Source organism: Sinohyriopsis cumingii, chromosome 16 (genome assembly GCF_028554795.1).
Source record: "Sinohyriopsis cumingii isolate HCF-2022 chromosome 16, ASM2855479v2, whole genome shotgun sequence".
Taxonomy (NCBI): domain Eukaryota; kingdom Metazoa; phylum Mollusca; class Bivalvia; order Unionida; family Unionidae; genus Sinohyriopsis; species Sinohyriopsis cumingii.
The window spans coordinates 15,469,301-15,495,628 of record NC_142976.1 but is presented as its reverse complement, the minus strand read 5'-3'; the positions used below and the strand labels follow the sequence as shown (position 1 = coordinate 15,495,628).

The 26,328-nt window shown below is 39.4% G+C and overlaps 1 protein-coding gene across 2 annotated transcripts in view; it reads left to right on the top strand.

Annotated features, from left to right (window-relative positions):
• Positions 1–25,115, top strand: part of LOC149779981 (purine nucleoside phosphorylase-like) — a 72,917-nt gene extending 47,802 nt beyond the window's left edge. For both annotated transcript variants that reach the window (XM_089936705.1, XM_089936704.1), the window contains one exon: positions 17,539–25,115. In XM_089936705.1, the coding sequence (XP_089792831.1) occupies positions 17,539–17,741 (203 nt within the window). In that variant the 3' untranslated portion in view covers positions 17,742–25,115. The remainder of the gene's footprint in view (positions 1–17,538) is intronic.
• Positions 25,116–26,328: the final 1,213 nt, after the last annotated feature.

The window sequence follows — 26,328 nt, the reverse complement described above, 5'->3', positions numbered from 1 at the left end:
ATGGCATCGCATATAGACCGGATTAATCGGACTCTCAACGATTAAAAATCCCGGAGGGGCTGTTGGTGAAAACGAATAAAGGATATACCCCTGTTGAGCTTGATTTGATTGCTTGGTATCCACCTGATAACTCCCTTCGATAACATCACACACTAGATTGATCGCTATCACTGATGCGATATTTACGTTGTATGGAGCAATATGCCTACCACCATCTCCGTTATCGTGTCTGAGGATAGTTGATGGGGGGGTGTCCGCGGGTGGATTCTCAGGCCATCCTAGTATGGTTCTTATTGAACTGTTATAAATATCAACCATATACCCCGGTGTGCTTATTTCAATCGTCGACGATAACGTCGGTTCATGAACCGTAATAGCGATTTTTGATTCTTTTCCTGTGATCGATTTTATCCTGCGTTGAAATTCTTTATTGATTTGTTCTATTTGGTATGACCCAGTTGGTATTGTAACCTCCTCCCAGTTTGGGGTTCCATCGGGTTTATTTGTCCGTGCAAAAACCAGCGAGTTATTAGGTTGTTGTCCGTTAAATGCGTCCGCTCGGATATTAGGCCAACTGTGATATACTCGCAATTTTGCCAGCGCTATTTCCTTTACTGGAACCGGTGATGGGAAGTTCACACTGAATTCGGGTTTCGTTGATGTTATCGATATCATACTTGTTTGTACCGGAGTGGTGTTCTCCGCGATCCGCTGAAGTAATTGAGACCCTTCGGGGTTCAGCGACATTATTATTATTCGTTGTTTTTAGTGTCTAATTTCAACAACCAGGTGGTTTCGGCTTCCAGTTGAAAATCCTCGATTTTTGACATCGCGGAGCTATATAACTGGACCATCGTGGAGAATTCAACATCGGATACGAACAAATTATCAATCGATAACGAGATCAACCCGGATAATTTCGAGTATGCGTCGGATACTATTTGATGTTTTACTGTATACTCGTTGAGTTTTTTCTGAAAACACGATGATATCTTCCTAGTGATTGCGTTGGCAACTCCAGCAACTGTTGTCATCGCGGAGACAGCGATTGGAACAGCGATCGGGGTTATCGTGGTCACCGTGGATAAAATAACACCGGCGCCAGCTACTATACCCGACACCGAGTACACGACCGCGTCGATGGCGGTTATTTTACGACGGTATTTTTTTATTTTTACACGGTATTGTTCGGAAAGCGTTTTCAAGTTCGCGGAAAATTCTTTTGCGGTATCGAATCGATATTGATGTGACGTCGGTGATACCTCTGATTCAATTTCCTTGGTGGTCATTTTTATTTTAAAAGAACTAGTGTTTTTAATTACTTAGATTCGCTACAAATTCCACATACCATGTAATGTTTGCCCTGGTTAAATTTCCATCAACGGCATAAATTGTAAACTGTTCAGTTGCGTTCTTGTCTATAATTGTTGATATTGTATTGTTAAACCCGGATGAACTCGACGATAATATATTAAACTGCATCATTGAAACCAGTGTCAGTCGATAAATACCCTTAACAGTTGCGGTGATATTTACTGTATTCTGTGTAGGAGTCCAATCGAATGATCCATGCCGAATTGTGTATACTGTGTTGATGATGTTCTCATGAGGGGTTTTTATTTTTTCGAATTGCTCTGCTACTCTCGGTAGTCCGTCTTTAATCGCTTCAACATCAGTTCTGATTATTTCTATTTCCCGCCGACTCGCGTCTATATTATTCTTGTTCGTTGCAACATTAGTTTTGATTGTTTCTATTTCCCGTGTATTCTCGGTCATACTTTTTTTGTTCGCTGCAACATCAAGTTTGATTGTTCCTATTTCATATGTATGCACGTCTATACCTTTTTTGTTCGCTGCAACATCAGTTTTGATTATTCCTATTCCCCGCCAATACGCGTCTACATTTTTTTTGTTCGCTTCAACATCAGTTTTGATTGTTCCTATTTCCTGTGTATGCGCGTCCACACCCTTTTTGTTCGCTTCAACATCAGTTTTGATTGTTCCTATTTCCTGTGTATGCGCGTCCATATTATTTATGATCGTTGTAACATCAGTTTTGATTGTTTCTATTTTCCGTCCATGCGAGTCTACATTATTTATGATCGTTGCAACATTAGCGCCGATTATTTCTATTTCCCGTTCATGCGCGTCCACACCCTTTTTGTTCGCTTCAACATCAGTTTTGATTGTTTCTATTTTCCGTCCATACGCAGTGATATCATTTATAGTTATTGTGATTTCATCCGGCTTGGTATTTTTTTTACCAAGGAATTTATCAAAGTTGTCATCGATCCTGTTAACATTTTTTCGTAACGTGTAAAATTGGCCCGACAGCGTCGTAAACTCCAAAATAGTATTTTTTATTGTTGCAAGATTTGGTTCGAATACTATCGGGTACCCAAAAAATCTATCGATAGTTGCTTTCACATGCCCTTCGAGTTCGATTATTGATCTATTCAACCTTATAACACCGTCTTGGATTAATTCTATCGTATTCTCTATCTCCACTATATGTCTACCCGGTTTGAGTAGTCCGTCGCCGGTATACAACGCGATGGTGTTCTCGGCGGCATCACGCTGTCGTAATAAAACGTCATTTAGCGACACATTACCGGATTTCAATTTACCCTGGCGGTCTTGAAATACAACTATTTCATCTGGGTCAACACTGGTTAAGTTCAACGTATCAGCGATTTCATCCTCAATTAGTTTTTTTATGTCGGCGGCGGCCGTTTCCGTGGATTCTTTCAGCGCCGAAACCGGTCGTCCCCAAATATCAATCATCGTTATTGTAAATGTTATTCTCTAAAATCCGTTGAGCTTCTACGACCCCACTAGTGTATTCGTTTACAACCACATGAGGTGGTTTCCGCGATGATGAAATCGCCGCGAGTACGTTCAATACCTCACGGCCACATATCGGTGGGTCACTCAATTGCTGTGTTGGCAGCGTGGAATAAAAAACCCGGGCTGAACACGCCCGGGCTGAACACGCCCGGATATACCGCATGAACTCTTTCGGCGGGGCTAACCCGTATGAATCAAAATAGACGATCGCGCGCGGATCAATCGCGTATGCAACCCAATGAGTTCCCGCTCCGGAGGACCCATCGAGGTTAATTATACCGGTTTCAATATTCCTTGGTGCCGCCGGTAATTGATCCCTCATGAAAACACCTCTGAAGTTTTTTATCGCTAACGCGTTTGCGGCGTCTATTAAATCAAAATTAGACATTGGAGTCATAGACTCGGGAGTCATTGACTCAGGAGTCATAGACTCTTGCGTTAATAAACGGTTCCCGGTAGTCTTAGACCCTTTCCCGAGTACCATGAATACGGGGTTCCCGGTAGTCTTAGACCCTTTCCGGCCACGGGTCGTTTTTTTTTGTAGCCTTTCCCGGTTGCCTTCTTCAATGCCATCCCCGCCGCGGTACCAACGGCTCCTAACGCCGCCGCCTTAGCCACTGCTGGTGCGGCCGCGGCAATCAACGCTGGAATCGCAGCTAACAGTGGAAATATCCCACCGGTCCTTTCCATGTTTTTAATTGCTGCGGCTGAAAAATCTATTTGAACACCCTTTTTATTCTTCATCGCATCATTGAAATGTTTTATTTGACGCGCCGTCAACGATATCTTATGATTACCACCTGCCATCTGTGACGGCTTCAGCGTTATTGTGGTTCCGCATTGTTTAGCCGACTTTGATCGTAATTTCTTGACTTGACCATCAGTCAACTCTACACTGACGACACTATACGACATTTATTGTAAACGCGTTTTGTGCTTTCAATTACATGTTTTCCACTGGCGCATCAACGATTCTCATTCGTCCACCAACGCCTTCTAGCAGCATTGATTTATCGCTGAGAATGACAGTAACCGCTCTATAATTAACACCACCCGGGGCTATACGAGCTCGGAAGTGTATATCAACGACGGATTGTCTCGTTAAATCAAGATGTTCCAACGAAAAATAATAAATCGGATACAGGTTTTTAAAATCAAGTTGTGATATTTGCAAACCAGTGTCGACGTTTTGATCACGACCCATATACGACAGCAATCGATGATACACACGTGCGATATGGTTGTCGCCGTAATTAAGCTGTATATCCTCGGATGGTTCCTGTTGTCCGTTTATTCTCAGCGAAACATCCCTGACTCCTAATTGATCAAATATCATATGGCTGCGTTCTTGATTACCCAATCGTTCCCTATTCTGTAACGCAACAAATATATGACGCGGGGCTGAAACACCTTGTTTTGATGCCAGGTGCCATGTAAACGTATCGGCGACGTTATCCTCTTTAGCATCAGTTGTTACCGCTAGCCAACTCAACAACGATTTCCCTCCCTGTTCCATAAATGCTAACAATCGTGCTTCCGTGGTAACTGATGGAGTCAACACCGGCATCCACAATGCCATTTTAGTTAAAACAACCTTACCGGCAGCGACGCCAGCAGCACGCCATATTGCATTGTTATCATCGCCCCTTCGCGTCAGCGCGATTGTATGCTTAGCCCCATAGACAACTTTTCTGACATTTCTGCAGAATCCAAATATGTGATGGAGTGGAATCGCGCATGAAAACTGTCGGCGTGGTCCTTGCAACATTCCTACTCGTGCTGCGAATCCTAGATTGTAATCATTGTTGGTGCTTTTTATAATATTGAAATTAGCGCCTGGTCTTGCTCTGCGGTCTGGATTGGCTGCTTCAGCCTGTGGGTTAGTTGCGGTATCTTCTTCCACCAGCACGTTGATGTACTGAAGATGGTCAGCGTTATTAGTGGTGTCCTTTGCGAACATTATAGATGGGCCCGCCGATCTTGTATAATCATCCGAGTATCTCGCCAACCCAATTATCGTCGTTGCAACATCAACCTCGCGTTCTATTGATTCAATTTCTCGCCCGTCAATAAGATATCTGGCGCTCTCAAATAACGCCATGATACCGTTGTTGACGAAGCCAACTCGAACACGATGGTCATCTGCGTATGGTACATTATCGGCGGCATTTGTCACGAGTTCTCCCTCGATTTCGATAAACGCTTCACACGGCAGAAAGTATTTACTGGTATCTTGGACCTGAAGTTCAATTCGCGATCGTAGGTCGGGTTGCGCTGCATAATAAGAATAATATTGATAATCACGGACAGAATCATCCCTGCGCACTGGGGCGTCCATATCAAACGCGGGGTCAGCGGTACGCGCAAACATTTTATTATTTATCATGTTGATGTTTTCAATTGCGATTTTTTCGTCGTAAATTCTTTGAATTTAAACCACTCCCCGCTATCGCGTTCATGAGCGCGTTGGTTGCCGCATCGGCGGATGGCGAAGTCGCCAACGACGGAGTCGTCGCCAACGACTGAGTCGCCGCCAACGACTCTAATTTTTCTTCCACGGCGTTATTTATTACTTTACTGACATTTGCAGGCATCACTGTCGTTGATGGCATTACCGGTGGTTTCTGTTTTTTTCTCCTGAATTTCACCAATGACATTAGTTTGTCCCGCGCGGCTGAAAACGCCCTTCCGGCAACATCTCCAATAGCACTAATTCCCTTATCACGAATAACATCAATAGCCTTCATTCCTAATTGTTTGGCTAACGGCGCTACTTTTGGAGCCATTCTTGTAAATAACCCCGCAATGGTGTTACCGAGACCATCTCCATAGTACGCGCGGTAAACAGGCAATCGCGAGTTTACCACGTAGACGAGTACTGGTTTATCATGGTTGTAGTGTATGATCATCCTTATTAAAAACACCAGTTTTCCAATTAATCATCCACGAGTTCGTCTATGAGCGTTCGATATGCATTAATGTCCATAATACCGCCTGCAAATAAACGCTTGCAAATATCAGCGGCCTCATTGATTATTTCCGTAGAGTTATTTCCGGCTCGTTTTCCTCCAATTAGTACCTCTAGCCGTGATATATCACTGAGAACACTACCAGGACAGGTAACGCCGTAGGATTCTTTACCAACAGAGTATCCTTTTCCTTTTTTTGGTGTTATACTCTTAACTTCCTTGTGGAATTCATCGTAATCGGGATCACCACGATGTGGTAATGCATCTTTATGTTTACTCGCTAAATACACTATTCTTGCCCAGTCCTTTAACGACTTTATATTTTTCTCGTAACCGCTATTGATATGCTTCTTATCTCGTATGCTCTTAGCAAAATTGTTGGCAGTAAAATTAATTAATTCTTCCCTGCTGCTGAAGCCTCTAATTTTATCTATTGTGCTCTTCTTGAGTACAATACGGGGTATATTTCCCTCTTTTTCTTCCGGTATTTCTTCTTCCGGTGTTTCTTCGGGTATTTCTTCTTCTGGTTCTTTCGCAGCAGCGCCTAGTTCTTCCTCGTCGGCCATTGTAACATAAGGTTCTTGTGGTTCGGTTATAGCGAGTGGTGGTGGCCTCCGTGTTGTAGCAGCCGCTATTTTCGCAGGGAGTGTTTCTAAAGACCTTTTTGTTTGTTCGGTCTCTGCCGCTATCTTTTCAAGCGCACCAAGAACGGGTACAGTTGCCGCCGTAACATCTTTGGTCGCTTTAGTTACCGGGGCAAACAGTTGTTCGCTTCCAACAGTAAAATCGGTTTGCATTTGCTGCCGCGTTTGAAGTTGTTCTCGGACCCTGTCTCGTAACGGTATGAACTTTTTAAGCGCTGCTAGCCGCTCTCTGGCTAGCCGAGTAGTAAGTGATTCACCTACCATTATTGCAATTGCGAAGCAATTTCTAATTTCTCGCCGGAGGCTCCGTCTATAATTCTTCTAATGTTTTTGATTTTACTAGAAATCTCCCGGCGTCGTTCATAAACACGTCCGAGTTTTTTTCGTATTATTTCAACGGCAGTGAATAGTCCAATGAATGCATTTGCGTCATTGTGGTACAAGTTTTCATTGATCGTATGTTGTAATCGTTTTATAAAAAAATACTCGCGGGCCAGGGTAAAACGCCCCCGTTTCGATTGTTCGTTAATAATTTCATAATCGGATAATATTTTTTCACTGTCGAGACCATCAGATAATTCAATTCCTTGATTTTTTAATTTTGAAATCTCGGCTAATATATTATTGATGTCTTCGATATTCATTATTCTTATAAAACATCTTGTTTCTAATATCAAAAATATTAATAAAAAGAAAAATGAAACCCCGTGTATCAATCCCGAGGTGTTTAATAATTCGTTAGACGTGACCTCGTCAGCGCCATAGGCGCCGGTGACTTCGTATCTACATATGAAAATCGAATTCTATGCCCGGTCTTTTTTGAGATTGCTGTTTGATATACTCGTTCTGCTACTTTTCGTATTGAGGCGATACAAATGTCAAAGTATCTACTGGCTTCATTCATCGACTGAAATATTTTTTCCTCGTGAGTTGTTGTATCAAATGACTTTACGGGTTTTGCTTTCTTTGGGTATTTACCGGTTTGGCCTTTTTTACTATTTTCACTCTGAGAGATGGCTTGCAAGTTTGTAAGAGAATTATCAGTCTTATTATTATTAATATGATCAATAACAAGCCCATTCTCGATTAATCCGTGAAAACATTCATAGATGATTCTGTGACAGAGATATTTCTTCTTTCCGGCACCAAACATTAAATACCCGTGATTATTTACGGTACCAACCGGCTTCTTCAGTTTGCGGTTTCTAACAATGCCGTCGCGAGACGCCTCGTAACTGACGAACACAGGATGCGGCTGAAATTCTTGGTCCATTTGTATAATAATACTATTTGTCTAATTTATTATTTGGTTTAATTATGAATCTTTCAACGTAGTCTTGGGGGGTTTTGATGACGAAATCGGCGGTGGGGTCAATGACGGCGTTTTTAATTCGCTTGTCATAATAGCGTTTTAGTTCCCTGTATCGCTTTCCGCCACAATTAATACACAACTGCGATTTTCCTCTTACACCGACGTGACAAACCAAGCACGGGAGGGGGCCAAGAGAACCATTACGAACGCTTTGTAAATGATACCCGCAGAATTCACCTCTACATGATTTATTGCACGGGGTTATCGACCCAATCATCAACCATTTGCAGTGATTCATTATACTATATTCTTTCATTTAAATACTTGTTTTAATTATATGGATGAGTTCGAGAGATTAGCAGCAATTAAGCCCCGGAAAAATATTAAATTCAATCTCGATAGAGTCCTCAAGGACACACCAAAAGCGTTAATAAACGATAAAACCCTGTTGAGTAAAATACGCGATTGTATCGATGAATTCAAACGTGATGGTGCATCTCATAGTTGGTCAACATTTCGAATTGATGGTGTTGTTGATGCTACCATGAACGACAACCGCGCGGCAACGATAATATCACAACTTGACGGTAAAAGATATTTCTTCAGAGTAAAATTCATTGTCCGGGTGAAATCAGGCGATTGGATCATACGTGATAAATTTGAACCAGTTTTCAGCGACAAGAAAACAGTCACTGTCAGCCGCGACTCCAAGCCGGGGTTGTTAACCGGAATTGACAGACCATACTATGAACGAGCGTATCCTGAAACAGCAGTTGTTTATGGAATATACCCGTTAAATAAGAAACCTGATATCGGAAAACTGAAACCGATGAAACAGTCAACCGGGATAAATTGTGTAGCAGAACGAATAATAGAGCATTTTACAAATGCGTGTCGAGGAAACAAATTGACTGATTTACGACGTAGCAAAATCAACCAGTGGGAACTAACCGTAAAAGAGCGTGGAGCGACCATCAGCGACATAGCGAGATTAGAAACATCGCTGAGATTTCCAATAACCGTTACAACGATAACCGGTGAAGTATTATACGAATCAAAGTATAAATCGAAGGGAGCCCCAATCAAAATTATTGATCATAACGAACACGCATGGACGCCCGCGATCACAATATTTCCACGGGATAGAACAGTAAAGTATATACCCGAAGAATTCCTGGGAGAACAATTCTCCCGGGATGGTTTTCTCGCGGAGAGGAAACTATTTGATGCTATTGCCTACTTGTGTAAAAACGACCCTGTATCAGTGTGGTTACTTCGCAGCGCTGAAAACGATGCGGATACCTTTGATCAGTTTGTAAGACCAAACGGTGAATTATACCGCACTGAAGCATTTCACAACAAGATGAAAAAAACCGCCATAGAATTTGAGGAGCATGATGAACAACTGCTAACAAATTGTTTTACGATTCCATCGGTTGTAGCTCATGTTGCAGCGAGGAAAAATGCGTGGAGACCAACGCGCAAGGAATTTTTACCAGATGTACAATCCAGTTGTTTGGAATACTATCACGGTGGACTATGGAACACTGAATACAACCGCGACGCTATGATCTCGGTTGATATGGTTGCCTGTTATCCAGCGAGTTTTCTCGGGTATGGATCCGCCGCTGAGTATTTCAAACGATTTGGACACCCCAGACATGAAATGACTCGTGTTGCTATTAATGGACCACTGCCTGATTTTGATTTAACCGGATTCGCTCGCATAGTATCATTTGAATTCGCGGCAGGACTCCATCGCTGTTGCTATATTTGGATCGGTAGACACATAGCTGAAAAGAAGTGGTTGCCAATAGCGCTGCTACGGTATATGATTGATTGTAAAATGCTAGTTTCGTTAATTGTCAGTGACGCGATTATATCATACCGGGCGCAGACTAAAGTCTGGTTACCAGAACCGGAGCGTCTAGATAGCATAATTGACGAATCCAGAAAACACATTGATGCCGACGAGGAATATATCATCGAATGGTCCAGGAGGATATTCAACCAACGAAACCGCGAGGCAAAAGATCTCGGTAGAAGAATAATTGGTAAGTTCACACAAGGTGGAAAAAACTGCGACTACAAACGATATTGCTCACGGCTGATTATAGATGACGCAGAATATGATTTCGTAATCAAGGACGCAGTGGCGAAAAATAGATACGTGAACTGCAAAACAGCTTTCTTGTCCAATGGAACAAGGTTGGGTACAGTTGTTTCCTACAGCGATGGAGACAGCCCCGCGTATCCACATTTGAGGGCGTCTATGCTGGGTTACGCCGCTATCAATTTATTCTCGATGATAAATAGATTTCCCGATACCGCGGTTAGAGTAGCCGTTGATTCATTTTATATAGACGCGAAGTATAAGAAAAACGTAACCGAGTTTACTAGTCCGGACGAGAGTTGGGGTACATGGAGAATTAAAGAAGAAATACGACGCGATTATTCCCCGTCAGCAAATGTCATCGTTGAGAACAATTACCTATGCGGTGATAAATTGTCAGAATGGTCTAATGCACCACCGTGTTCTGATCCAATTTGTAGACACAAGACGGTTTATTTAAGCGGCTGTGGCGGGTCAGGAAAGACGACTCGGGCAATTGAATTATTTCGAACGCGGGCAAGTATAATCGTGCTTACACCGACCCATAGACTAGCGCGAGAGATAAAACAACGAAATGTTGACGCCGTTACTTATCACAGCTTTTTTCGATACAGCGGCGGTGAGTGGACTCCTGATCGAATGGGGGAAAAATTTATTCCCGACATTATCATCTGGGATGAGATATGTACTGTTTCGTTAGATACTTTACAAATGTTTCTTGAGTGGTTGCTGCGCGCGAATACAGCAGTAATCATGTGTGGGGACCATGGCCAACCACCACCATTTGTCGGCGAGGGTCCACATGATTGGTTAAAGGGTTTTGTGGACTATTATGAAGAAACCGATACTGATTACCGAGCACTTGATGAACAACTGCGCGAGGTTAAAAAATTAATCAGATTACAGCCGGATAGAATTCAATGTGAAATAATCCGCGAGGTGATTCCGGAAACGCCGTTAAATGAATTCTGGGAAACATGGAGACCAAACGATTTAATTGTAGCGAGCAGAAAGATAGTCAGAGACACACTTCAGCGGAGGTTGTTTGCGTTGCATAAGGAAAAGTTTCCAACGCGTCCAGTGCCGTTATGTTATAGACCCGCTGACACACGGCGGCAGAACATTGAAGTTGAAATCCCGGGCCCGACAGCGTCAGGGACAAAAAAACAAATTCTCGTGCTGAATGATATCGTGCTCGTTGATATCGGTGTCGTCGAGGACGCGCTACGTGCTGATAAATCCCCGTGGACGCTAGGATACGCAACAACAATACATTCCTCGCAGGGACTAACCATCACGGACACAATTGTTTGGATAGTTGATAATCGCATCGAATGGTCGAATCTAGTCTATCTTGCAGTGTCCAGAGTACGAAGGATAAATCAGCTTCGAAGAATTGTTATTGACGAAGCCAGTGACGGAGTCACTGACGAAGCCGGCGACAAAGTCACCATCGATGCAAGCGTCATTGATAGAAAACTCTCGGGTTACCGCCAACAGGATAAAAAAAAACAGCGGCGTTTTGATATTGATGCCGAATTAATAATCTCGCTACGACAACAACAGAATAATCACTGCGCGAGTTGCAATTGTATAATGAGTTGGCGTTATTCGGATAAAGACACTCGCCAATTTACCGTGGATAGGATCGATAACAGTCTCGGTCATGTCAAAAACAATGTGAGGTTGACCTGTCTTGAGTGCAATAGACGCAACGGCGCTAGTTAAGACCACGCGGGGGTAATTGAGTATCGTTAGGTATCACTTGTAGTTGCTCGCGTGTAAATCCGCGCTGAGGAGCAGTTGAATCCAGTCTATAGATCGGTGGTCTACCAATTGATCGTGTTATCGTTGATATGTTATGTGTGGTAACACTCCAAATAGGATCGGTAGCCCTTTTTTTACCGCCTTCAAGCTCTCCTGGTTCATACAGATATCTAACAGTGACATCGCCAAGAATCGGCTTGGAAACGCTATTTATTTTTGATTTTCCGGGTATATACTCGTATTTAATCGCGTCGCTGGGCTTCATGTTGATTGCTCGGGTAATCTCGTTATTTAACGCTGCAATTACGCCTGGCAACCTTTTAACCCATTCACGAGATCGTTTTTCTTGGATGAATTCCTTCGCGTATTGATATCCAAATAACCGTTCAGCGAGAGTCCGATTGAATCGTTCAACAATTGCCTGATCACGATGTAGCGCAGTATGACCTCGTCGTATCGCGACGCTATGATGTTTCAGCGTTGATAAAACAGCGCCGCGAAATTCACTGCCAGGATCAACTTGTAATAGATTTGGCCAGCGCAGAGGGCCTCTTCGATAAATTCTTTCAAACGCACCGGCTACTTCAGTTGCCGACTTTGTTTTTAACGGCTCCGCTTGTTTGTATCGACTCGCAACATCAACTACGGTTAGCGCGTATTTGTAACCGTTGTCATGCGGCAAAAATAGTATATCAGCCTGATGAACTTCATTAGGTACGCTGACATCAAAGCGCGAGAAGTTGATTTGTTTAGGCGGTGGTAGATAGATTTGCCATATAGCCTGTTTGGATAACCAATTAGCCGCAGTGGTCTTTGTTACCTTTGCAGCGCTTGCAAGCTTTCCAATTGCGGCCTTCCCCTTCCAGTATCCTCTCGGAGAATAATAGATGGATTCCATGTTGTTATTATAAACGCTATCGTTTTCAATTACCAGCGCGAGAAGCTCCGCTTCCAATCATTAATTTACCTTTCATAGCCGATTTTACCAACCATGAAGCCAATTTTTCTTTGACGGATTTATCAGGAATAGCATTTAACGCGTGAATTAATTTTACGTCCGCGATATGACGCTGTTGCAGATCGCTACTTTTGTAAGCAACATCATGAGCATGACACGCCTTATCGATAGCGTTTATTGGATACTCACCGGGTTTGGGCTGATTTTGATCATCGAGTCTAATATCTAATCGTGTTCCGGGGCCACAGTAGTTATATCCTGGGAGGTGTTTTTCTCCTGGATACTTTGCCCACGGGGTTCCGGGGAGTTTTGATAACTTGGCTGCGATGTCACCTCCTCGCTTTTTTTTAAAACATCTCCGGGTCTAATAGAAATAAATCTAAATTTCTTTGTACCGCATTGTACACACTTGCCAGTAAGGGCCGATCTGTTATTTCTTGTTGTAGCGGTTGTCATATCATTTGTGCCAGTACGTACTCTACACTTCACACAATATAGATCCATAATTTATGTATAGAGATATGAATATAATTGATTTTTCGGCGACTAAAACAAGAGAACCAGTTAAGCATGTTGCAGCGTTACCAAACTCGATCCGGATGATTATCATCGGACCATCTGGATCCGGCAAGACGCAATTGTTACTCAATTTAATAATGAGATGGATGAAGTGGGATAAGTTGTATTTGGTTGCTCCTAGCGTAGATGATCAACGATGCTACGAGGTGTTGAAAGATTTCAACGAGAATGCATCAGCGATCGCTAAAAAAAATGTTATTGAGTTTATTACAGATATCAATGATGCACCAGGTATCGATGATATTGATGGCGACGTTAACAATCTAGTCGTGTACGATGATGTTATGTTAGACAATCAAAAAAACCCAGCTAGGATATTTTCCAGAGGCAGGCATAAAAACACTGACGTGATATATGTCACTCAACGATACACTCAGATTCCAAAAGTAATTAGAGACAACTGTAATATTCTTGCTGTGTTCAACGGCGTTGATACACACACGCTACGAAATATTTGGCAGACATGGTGCGGCGGTGACATGGACTTTAATGTTTTTCGAAACTTTTTTAGTCATGCTCAGTCGACCCCACATGGATTCATAACGATAAATTTACATGATCCTCGGACACGATATCGTATCGGACTTGACCAAATATTCGGTTAGTTGTAAATAATTTTCATTGTAAATAACCACTTAGCAGCAGAGGGGGCAATGACATCGACGCGGTCGTCGATGTGCTTACCGGACGCTGACGACGCTGGGGATCGACGCGCAGAAGGTGTTAATTAAACCAAATGACGACGCGACGATCCCCCAACGACGTCGTCGTTTTTTTTTTACCAGGCGCTGACGACACTAGATCGTTGAGTGCAGAAAGTAATAATTAAGCCAAATAACGATTGGACAAAATGTCCGATTCGCCCCCTCTGCTGCTAGTAGAGCTAGCACTTTTTTGAAAGGTGCACATCTGAAGTAAGGCCAGGCTGTATACTCTATAACCCATAGTACACCCATCAATCATACACCAAAATAAAGGGAATTAAAGGTTCTTTGAATTATACCTAAGATATACAAGGTCTTTTTTAAATAGCCAGTATAACCAGTGAGGAAAGCCGGGGAAATTCTTTTTCTTTAAAATCCTAACCCTATGCAAAATAGGAAACTGTAGAGCGCCACCTAAACCATGAATGATGTGTCAGTCTTGGACGAGTTTTGGGGCTTCCCTTTCCCACCAACAGTTCTGATACCAGAAATAATCTAGAAAAAAGGACCCAGACCTTGATAATGTCTGTGATAACTTCTCTCAAATCTTGGGTGATCTACTCTGTCTTGTGCCAGATGCCCCCAGGAAAATCCCAGCAGTGCTGTCCTTGCCCAGAAAGGCTTCTCCTACATGCCTGGCTCTTGTTATGAGGCCTTAGACAGATCCCTTCAGTCATAGAGAGAACTGCATGAGCTAGAAGGCACTCCACTTTCAGGGCATAGGAGAAGTGTTGGTGTGATTTTTGTGGCTGGTTCATGGGCAGCAACATTTTCCCCTTGTAAACTATGTTTTGTTCAATTTGCTAACTTGTATCTTTTTGAGGAGACATCTTCAGCTCTTTGCCCTATGAAATGTTACTGCTTCATGCTCAGTTCTGATCCTTCCTATAACTTTACTAGTGATGATATCTTGCAAAATGTATTTTTGGATAGCCTTAACTTCTCATGCAGAGCAAGTGAATTAAATTCCCTTTCAGTGGATATGGAAAATTAGCTCTGGTTTATATAATTTATTTGCCCAAATGATGTATCAAGGCTTCTTAGTGAAGAACAGGTTACCCTTGGTCATTCACTTGTTTTCCTCAATTAATTATGCTATGGGAGGCAGAGCTTCAAGAACCATTTATACTCTCGTGTACAATTTGAAATGCACAGAAAAGTTATGGACCCTGACAATGCCTCATTCTGGTGTAGGTTGGAAAACAACATAACCCCTCAGTCCATAATGTCTTGGCTTAAGTGGGTGATACATTCAACACAGTGTGTTGAGAGTTTTTGGTGACCCTTGCATTCAGACTTATTCAGGATATTATTGAAACCATAAGCTGGCATACATAGTCAACATTATCAGGTATCTAATTGCAAGACCAATTAAAGCAGAGATGGAAATTGAATCTGGTTTGGTCCAGGCCCAGGTGACCACCATACCCAATAAATGACAGCACAACCTCCTGACAGTGTGGGTTTATAGCTGTAGCGGGATTCATCCAGAATATTTCTGATTAAGAAAATTCCAGTCATTCATTACTGTGTATTGACGTGACATAACCTTCGGTTATGCAGCCTTTACATTAGAGGAGTGGTTTTATCCATATTATAGAGTAGGGTGGTCCAGCATCTTCAGCACCATGGGGCACATAGTCCAAAAATGTAAAGTTTGTGGGCCATAGATAGGTATATTATAGTAATTATACTATAATCACAAAATTGATGTGAACCACAAAAATGTATCCTCAAGCCAGTAGTTGGACCACTCTGGTATAGAAGTACCAGTCATATTTCCTTGAAGGGTATCCATGGTAGCGGCTGCATGCTTATCTCCTTATATCTATTCTCCTAACATTAATATGGTCAGATGACAGTAGTATAAAGCCAAGCCTCTGTGTAGACGTGAACATTATCGTTGATGTTGTGCTGAAGCTTAAATGGAGTAGCATCTGTTCACCATGCAGGCGCAAGGTAAGCCAATCTGAAAGAGTTTCTTTCTCTGATATCAACATGAATAAATTTTTGTCTTTTGAGAAGGGCTGCATTCAAGAGATAGCAGTGGGGTTTTTTTTCTTCTTTTTCTAATGTGATCAGGTAAGTGCTTTCATTGTAAACTTTCTATTGAAAGTCATTCGTTACCCACCCACCCCAAATTGATACCGGTGAAAATAAATACATTTACTATAGGTTGATTGACATACTTTGTGTCCAGTGAAACGTCTCCGATGTTATTACACATAAATAGTAGTAATTAATACCCTGACACTTTTAGGGCATATATTGTTTCCACTAAAAATCTGTGTGGAGTGTGAAAAAGGTCAAGATTGCCAGTTGCATTAGTATTCACATCTTGCAAAATTACGTTTTTGGGTGCAATAACAATTTCTTAAATTACAGTAGTGAAATTTACTGCTGCAGCATTTTTAAACTGGCAATGGCATATTTAATTATTACAGTAGTTTTATTTTATCATTGCAATGGTAAAATTTAATTTTAGCATTGTTAGCATGAAAAGAACTGCTACAACAGAGTAAAAAAAATGCCACAGAATCAACAAGATTTAGCTTGTAATGATAATTTGATTGCATTTGTATACCAACCTGCAATAGGTACCAGCGGTTTTGTACATCGTAGTTAATGAGAGCTTTAAGGTGATTTCATTATAAAAGTGAGGTTAACTTATACTGAGATGTGCTTCAACAAATCCACATCACAATAATACATTCACTTAATATAACAACAATAAAGTACTTTGCAGTGTGAAACCAAATTATAATTACAAAAGGGTCACTGGTATATTGAATGACAGTTGATATACATGAACCATACATGCATTATTTAAGGGCAACGGTATACTGTGGAAAAGTGTATTGAGGTTCACATACATACATGCATTCTTAAAGGTCAATGGTATACTGATGGACAGCGTCTTGAGGTCATACATGTATATGCATTATAAAAGGGTTATGGTATAGTGAGGGACAGTGTATTGAGGTCCGTAAACATTCATGCCTTATAAAAGGGCAATGGTATACTGAGGGACAGTGTATTGAGGTTCATGCACATAACATATGCATTATAAAAGTGGTATACTGACAGACAGTGTCTTGAGGTTCATACACATAATATATGCATTATAAAAAGGTAATGATATACTGAGGGACAGTGTATTGAGGTTCATGAACATACATGCATTATAAAAGGGTAATGGTATACTGACGGACAGTGTATTGAGGTCCGTAATCATTCATGCATTATAAAAGGGTAATGGTATACTGACGGACAGTGTGATGAGGTCCATAAACATTCATGCATTATAAAAGGGTAATGATATCCTGAGCGACAGTTTATTGAGGTTCATACACATATATGCCTTATAAAAGGGTAATGGTATATTGAGGGACAGTGTACTGAGGTTCATAAACATAACATGCATTACAAAACGATAATGGTGTACTAATGGAAAATTGATTGAGGTCCATAAACATACATGCATTATAAAAGAGGGAGTGGTATACTGAGTACTGAAGGATTGTGTGCTTAGGGACCTATGTATGTAAAATAATTTACATTGTTAAAATTAATCGCTTAAATGTCATTGTTTTATATATTTCTATGTGATGTTCTGAATGACTTATAACCCTTTCACTCTGTCAGGTATGAGCACAGTTCCAGAAGTTTTGGTAGCCAAACACTGTGGAATGCGAGTATTGGGCCTGTCTTTAATCACAAACAAGTGCATTGTGGAGCATGATTCTAAAACATTTGCCAATCATGAGGAGGTGCTAGAAACTGCAAGGGTGCGGAGCAAAGATCTCCAGCAACTAGCTGCTGCCATTGTTCGAGCCATGAAAATATAAACAGATCTCATTTAGTTAGACTGACTATTAATCTGAAAGCATATCGCGGAAAGTTGTTTCTTTTGTTTTAAAAGATCGGCTTTGTATAGCCATAGCACATGGTGTTAGAATCTAGAATCTAGTAGAGTTACTTTCACCTTTTGTCCCATTGGTAGAAATGCATAATAATTTTTCCTAAGATGTCAAGACTTGCTGCTTTTAGAGTTTCTCTTTTTTGCTGTGATAAAAGTAGTGACTGGTGCCCACCCCCAGGAACCTTAGTCATGATTTCAGGAGTTTTGCAAAGAGCAGCCTTTATTTCAAGTTTAGATAATGTAATCTATTTGGGATTTTCAATCTCACTCGTGCAGGACTTTAGTTGAGTTTTAATGTTGATGTTCTGTGAAATGGGTCCAGTTTAAATTCTCAACCTCCATGCAATTTTTACAGTTGATCTCCGTCATCCAAATAGATAAACTTAATGTTTTCAAAGGAAAATTGTCTCAGTTTCTTTAGCAGACTTCATGAAAAATAATGTTTTTTTATTAATGTGCAATGAAGAAAGTGTTGGAGCTGTTTATAATCTCAAGTTGCTTTTTTAGTCAGAAATGCACACACCTAGGCTTTGCTCAAAGTTTTTAGGTGAATTTGCTTCAAGATGGCGTCAGAGCTTTTATTCAGATTTATTTTCCTTAAAATGCACAAGGTTCGCCTGATGCTTTCTTCACAATAACTCCAGTTGTGCACATCTACAGTTACCAACGCTGTTGATGACATGCTTTTAAGCTATGAACAATCTAGTTGAATAGTAAACACTAATTGGGCAAATAATGTGCAGTTCATTCTTGTACTTGGTCGACATGCAATGTGCTGTTCGTAGTACTTCTGTTCATTATAATGTTATGTTAGTCTTCTCTAAAATAAGCGGCTCACACTTATCTAGACATTTAGTTTTTAATGTTCATATTGTATATTACAAGTAGGTTTACATGGTCTTTCATAAAAGTTCCACAGTAATGTTGTACTAAGTAAAATGTGTTCTCTTTTGTAATGGAGTATTGAAATACAGAATTGTATTATTTATTTACTTATTGTTAAAGTGTTTACAATGCATACACTGTTGGACTTAAAGCAAAATGTTTTCATTGTGATAATGCAACATTTTCAATCAAGTATTTGATAAAAAAATATTATGAGTGTTTAAATATTTGATTTTGCTTGACCTCTGATAATATTTATACTCCTAGCAGTGTCTCGAAAAACATCCTCAGTGTCTGTATTGCAAAGCATTTGATAAATTGAGTATTGACTAATTTATTTTTTCAAACTGACTAGCAAACGTTACTATTTGAAACTGAATGTCACTAAAGTTGTTAACACATTAACCCCTGGAGCTTTTTGTCATTTTTGCCTGAAAATCGAGTAGGAAACTCATTTTGAAAGCTATTTCTGAATAAACTCGAAAATACCAAATCCCCGGTCATCTTTCACTAACATACTGCCTAGTTGTGTTAGAAACATCGATTTTCATTGGCTATTTGACTCCCGCATGAGCAGAAGGGTAAAAGTTGGAGTTATTTTAATTTTTTAATTTTTTTTGCTAAACGGAGCCATTATTTTTGTATGGAGACCACTCTTTATTCCAAATGCCCATCTTATCCTACTTTTTGCAAAGGCTCATCTGTCTGTTTGCAGTTCATACCGGTTTGCCTTAGATCTGAGACCAAAAAGCCTAAAATCCAGACACAAAATAGGATTCCGACCACGGGCGAATTTTGTGTTAAAAAAAGTCTGGTCCAAAAAATGAGGTTTTTCTGTCTGTATTTTGTAGTGCAACTAGATATTCCAGATTATTTGGTATCATTGTAGAGTTACATCTGTCTACCTTTCTATAATACCACCCACTTTATTGTATCATGCATGATCATGACGCTACAGAGCTCGGCAGTAGGCTACTACCTCCTGCCCCGTAAAGTCGTCGCTAGGGGTTAATGTGTTAACACAGTTTGTATCTCCATGAAAAGAATACCTGTATCAGGTGCAACCATCATCCATAAATTGTAGAAAATGTTACCATTGTTCCTTGGCAGTTTTATAAATTTCCAGTGATACTGTTTTCATGTTCTGTGAAATCTGACCAAAATAAATTCCATATATACTTGTCTCTTTTGAAGTTGCCAACACAAATTTTAGCTAATTAGTTGCTGTGTCTAGTATGTTTTATCTATTATCCATCAGCAGTTGCTATTTTCAGAAATATTTTACAGATAGCTGCCAGATTAAACAATAGAAAAAATTTTATGTTAAAAACAATTTTGGTAACTAGTATTATCATAACTGCCATCTTTCCTGGTGTTTTGGCTTTGAGGTATATGACATGATAGGTGAGTGATTTCAAGGTCACTTGGCCTGTCATTGCCTTGATACTTTGGATTTCTGCTGCTCTTCAGGCCTTAATTAACAGTAGGGTTTTATTTCCCTTCAATACCATACCATGCCCCTTAACAGCACACACTAAGTTTTGTCACCAGAATATGTGCAGCAGCTGTTCCTGCAGTTCACAAGTTTGTTTCCAACCTGGAGATGATAATGTTTTCTGTATAAACTTAATTGCCATAAAATAGTTGAATTTTCTTGTTCAGACCAATGCACATGAAAGATTCTGTTTATTATTCCATGCTGATCAAGCTTGAAGAGATATTAGCATTATGTAGATTAACTTGTGTGTTGTTTCATTAAGCACTTATATCTTGGACCATATTTTGTTCACTCAGGAAAATTGGTATGTTGATGCATCGAAAAAGGGATTATTCTCGGTGGTTCTTTCCGGGGTTTTCTCGGGTTCTTCCTCCACCATTAATACTGGCCGCCATGTATAGCCTATTGTGTCTGCAAAATGGCGTTAAACCCTACAACAACAAAAACAAATAAAGGAGTAACTCTGTTACACCAAAAGAAGGTTACTATAATCTTGCTGCAAACGTGTTTTTGTATTTCCAGCTATCTGTTCATTTCATAGACACCAGGGGTACAGATATTTTGTTAAAATCAAGTCCATGGACAAGTAAATTAAAAAGTTTACTTGTCCTTACAAAAAACCCACTTGTCTGTAAAGTCATTGTTAAAATGAATAGTGGAAAACAGAACTGTTAAAATGTTTACTTTTATTAAGGAGATCCGTTTAAATGCATGCCATATAGATCTGTGATATGTAAAATATACTGGATATTTCAGCTTGTCTTATTTTTGGAGTATTATGGTCAGGGTCCACAAATCTAACAAGAACACATTCTTGAACTGTTGAATCAGTGCTAGCATCTGAAAGGATGAATATGAATTTAGCTCTGGATATTTTATCCTTTACATTTTTCAGTAGGATGTTAGATGTAACTGTTGATGAAATTTGCAGTGCTGTTCAAAACTTACTATACAATATATGATTGTTGAATCTTTGTTCACCTCCGGCCAAAGAAACTCCTGCAGTTAAGAAACTCTGAGCTCCTAATTTCTTTTTTTAAATCCTATTCCCTGTCATAGTCAAATTTAGTTTTAGCCTGTTTTTGTTGACTTTTCATTCAACTTTTTGTCTTTCAACCCAAGCTTTATTTAAAAATGAACCATCCAGATGCATTCCCAGGAAATTTCATTGTAGTCACTTGTAATACAAACTTCACACAATTCATATAATAATAATAATAATAGAGACTTTATTTAGAGAAGGTAACTCAATTAGTTACAGAACTAATTTACCTTGAGGCCTTCTATCTGTTACGTACAATATATACCAATGTGGGTATGTGAGAAAGCTTGCCAGTAGCTTCTCGAGGGTCGGTGGTTCTTTCCGGGGTTTTCCCGGGTTCTTCCTCCACCATCAATACTGGCCGCCATGTATAGCCTATCGTGTGCTGAAAAATGGCGTTAAACCCCACAACAACAACAACGTACAATATATACAGTATATAACACATGATGCAGATATCATCCATAATTTTAAATTATTTACAATCTTTACCAGAACTGTGTAGTATAATTCTTGTGAAAGAAACATAAAAGTATGTATAATCTGCTACATAGTGGAGAGTGTTTTGCTTTCCATGAAGACTTCTGGTTGCATTGAGAGAAGGGAGGATGGGGTGGGGTTAGTAATGTGTGCAAACATGCAGTGCACATGCTATCATGATGAACACTTGTATCTTGTCAGACATATTCTGCTACACATAGGAATGGCAGCTTATATAGACTATTTTCCACTCGTCAGTGATATTGGTAGCTTATACAGACCTGTTTTCCACCCATCAGTGATATTGGCAGGTTATATAGACATGTTTTCCACCCATCTGTATGAATGGCAGCTTATATAGACTATTTTTCACTCGTCAGTGATATTGGCAGGTTATATAGACCTGTTTTCCACCCATCAGTGATACAGGCAGGTTATATAGACCTGTTTTCCACCCATCAGTGATACTGGCAAGTTACCTGTCTTCCACCAGTGATACTGGCAGGTTACCTGTTTTCCACCCGTCAGTGATACTGGCAGGTTATCTAGACCTGTTTTCCACCCACCAGTGATACTGGCAGGTTACCTGTTTTCCACCCATCAGTAATTCTGGCAGGTTACCTGTTTTCCATTCGTCAGTGATACTGGCAGGTTATATAGACCTGTTTTCCACCCACCAGTGATACTGGCAGGTTATCTGTTTTCCACCCATCAGTGATACTGGCAGGTTACCTGTTTTCCACCCGTCGGTGATACTGGCAGGCTATATAGACCTGTCTTCCATACATCAACGTGCCCAGCCATCACACTTGTATACAGAGCATAACTTCAAAACCATTCAAGATGTATCTGAAACTTGGTACATGTATTATACTAGTGGTATAGATGAGCTTTTTCGCTGTTCACAATTAGTCAGTTTCAATACTTTTATTTTTATCCATTTGACTGACCATCCATCCATTTCATTTCCAGACCATAGCCTCTATAATATTTGGTACACTATTGGACTAGTTGTGTAGATGTGTCTCCTGCTATTCACAATTTTTCAGTTCAATATTTTTAACATTTTCATTTGTTTGTTTATCCATCTATCCATTATTTATACTTTCTGAAGCAAAACTCCAAAATCATTCAAGACATCTCAATGAACCTGTATACATGTAGTAGACTAGTGGTCTACATGTACCTTTTTCTGTTAGTAATTCTTCAGATTAAGTTTTGTGTAGGTATCTATGGTTCCTCAAATCTATCCATCTGTCCTTCCATCCAGCACTTGTTAGTGTCCTCAAATCTATCCATCTGTCCTTCCATCCAGCACTTGTTAGTGTCCTCAAATCTATCCATCTGTCCTTCCATCCAGCACATGTTAGTGTCCTCAAATCTATCCATCTGTCCTTCCATCCAGCACTTGTTAAGTGTCCTCAAATCTATCCATCTGTCCTTCCTTCCAGCACTTGTTAGTGCAACTAGTCCCACAACTTGTGATGGCTTGCCATGAATCTTTGAAATTATTGTGGCAATCACCTAATGATGTGCATATAGACAACTGACTGCTCCTGCAATTTTTGTTATTTTGCCTTTTTTGTTAGGCAACAGTGCTGGATACTATCTGATTAACACAACCAGTCCTGCTGCTTTTGATTGATTGCCATGAAGCGTAGTTAAAATTATGGTCATGACTTTAAGATGCGAATATGAACAAAATTATTTAGATCTTGCAATTTTTGTTTTAGTTATTGTCCATTTTTTTGCATTTTATCTTGTTTCATTGTGTGGCACAATCAGATGAATGCAACTACCTCCTGCAGTTTGTCTTGCAGTTTTGTTATGGATTTATGTTTACGTATTATAGCATTATCTCAAGATTCACATATTGACCAATTGTGTGCATATTAATTTTGTTGGGAGTTGTAGACCTTTTTGACAACTGGATACAGTGTGACAGAATTTTGTAGTTTTTAGTGGAATGTCGTAAAACTTGATAAATATTTTAGTCTTCATCAAAAGATATGCATGCTGACCAATCATTGTTCTTGACACTGTTTTCACATTTCATTGTCAGATTTATCTTGATTAGAGGGCAGAGGTGGGATGTGGAAGGGGTGGGGACATAATTATAGGAGCAAATTGCTCACCATTTTTCATTTTTTCATTTGCATATCCAGCCATCTTTCCATCCATCATGCACACCTTAGTTTTTTTTGAGAAAATGTTAGCTAAAATATTATTAGTATATTGGCCGAAATTACACAGACTCGTGCACATTGTCCAATACATCCCTGTCTACAAATTTAATATACAGGTATGTGCAAATTTCAACAAATCCTTTTGTCTCCTAGCAGACATTTTGGTTAGATGAGTCCCATTACATTGTTATGTAATGATAGATAAGACCAATCTTATACATGGTTGATACCATTCTGTTTTCATATACAGTGGACAATACTAGTAGGACAATCCTTAGTATATAATGATGGATAAGACTGGTGGACACCAGTAGATATACTCTTACATATATACAAGGAACAACGTTTAAATTCAGTCAGCACCCATTATTTATTTTGTATTAATTTGTATACAGCCTTTTAAAACTAGTGAATAATTAACAATTCAGTTTCTATTATATATATCTTGTATTAATTCTTCTCGTGCTATCACCATCTTTTACTATATCCTCCATGTTTCTAGAATTCATACTTGCATATAATTTATTGCTCTGTTATGTGTTATATTGTTTTGCAAATATTTCCACTGCAGTGTTTATTGCACCCATGATGCAAATATTTCCATTGCAGTGTTTATTGTACCCATGATGCAGATATTTCCACTGCAGTGTTTATTGCATCCATGATGCATATCTAAGATATAATTTTTGTTGTCATTGATAATATTGATACCTACATGAAGTATTTACATATAGCACCATTTTTTTCAAAATGTGCTACATGATGTACAGTCATGAAACTTAAATAATATATTTAACTCGGGTAGTACCGATCTCCACTTAAAAACCTGACATAGTGACCTACTTTTCATGTTGTTTACACAATGATGAAACGTAATAAGAGCATTTATTTTTTGCATCAGAAAGATTTAATTAAAATCATTCCACACTTGCCAACTTTTATGGCTGTAGTACCTTTGTGAGTTTTAAATTGTATACAATTAAAGCATGTTGGATATACAATTAGGGCATGTTGGATACATTATGTAGAAATATTCATAGCAATATATGTTTTAAACTTGTTATAAAGATTGTATCTTCAAATGTTTTCTTTTGTTAATTATTAAAATTAATTTGCATGGACATTGTTTTGCCAAATAATTATCCTGTTGCTTGCATGCATATATTTGGGTCTTTCTTTATGTGAAAAATAAACAGAACTTTTACTGTATCATTTTTTGTGTACAACAAATTAGACTACTGCTGATTTAGTATTTTCTGTTGGGTTCCGGTTTTCTTGGATCATGTGAATTACCATTCCATGGAAATAATAGGGGTCTTACTCCAATCCACTCAGTGGATATAGTATGGGTCCACAAGTAAACAAAATAAAAATAATGAAACCAGGACAATTTATATCCACATAATTATCTGTGATAAATGAATTCCTCACCATTATAAATACAAACTCATGCTTGAACATGGCTTCTCAATTTAAATGTTTGTTTTTTATCACACTTTGACTTGAAAATTGTAAGATATTTTCCTCACTAGGCACTCAGCATTAAGAGGTTAGTGTTAGGACTGGTTGGCCTGGTGTCAGAATAATGTAATTGGGTGGGACATCATGCTACATGTCTGCGGCATGATGCCCCTATGCGATATGACTGAGAGAAAAAATAAGTCCAAATCACACACATGCATATACATCATGCTACATGTCATGCAGCATGATGCCCCTGTGCAATATGACTGAGGAAAAAAATTTAAAGTCCAAATCACACACACACACACATAAAGAATTTTCTTACTACCGGTACTACAGTTCAATTGAAACAAATGAACCTTTAAAATTGAGCAGATAATTTTGTTAATGCCTTAAATTACAGATGACTTTATAAGAGAAGTTCGAAGAAGAAAAAAATTGTGCTAAAGCAAAAGATACTGGCAGTGCGAGATTAGGACTCAATTGAATAGTTAAAACCTGAAATTGAAGAAAATGTTGAAAATTTGCATAACTATGACATCAACATAAAAGGAAACCCAAGGGCAGATTCAAAATAAAAATTTTCAAATACATACATAGCAAAACAAAATTAAAAAATTAAAGACCCTCAAGGCATTATGCAATTTAAGACGGATACCAAATTAGTAGAAACACATGCAGATCAAGTTGAAACACTGAACACTCAATTCTGCATTATGTTTAGCAGCATCAGTGATATGGCTTCAACCTGTTCATTTCCAAAAGTACCAAAAATTAATATGGTTAGGTTATAACATGTTTAGGAGTTTAAAAGTTGGTGATTTTGATAATGTACATCCAAATTACTTGAATAACTATCTTTAGGGTTGGCACCAGTGCTTACACACCTCTTTCAGTAATCTTTGGACATTTATAACATCCCAAAGGACTGGTCTCTAGCAAATATATGTCCATTGTT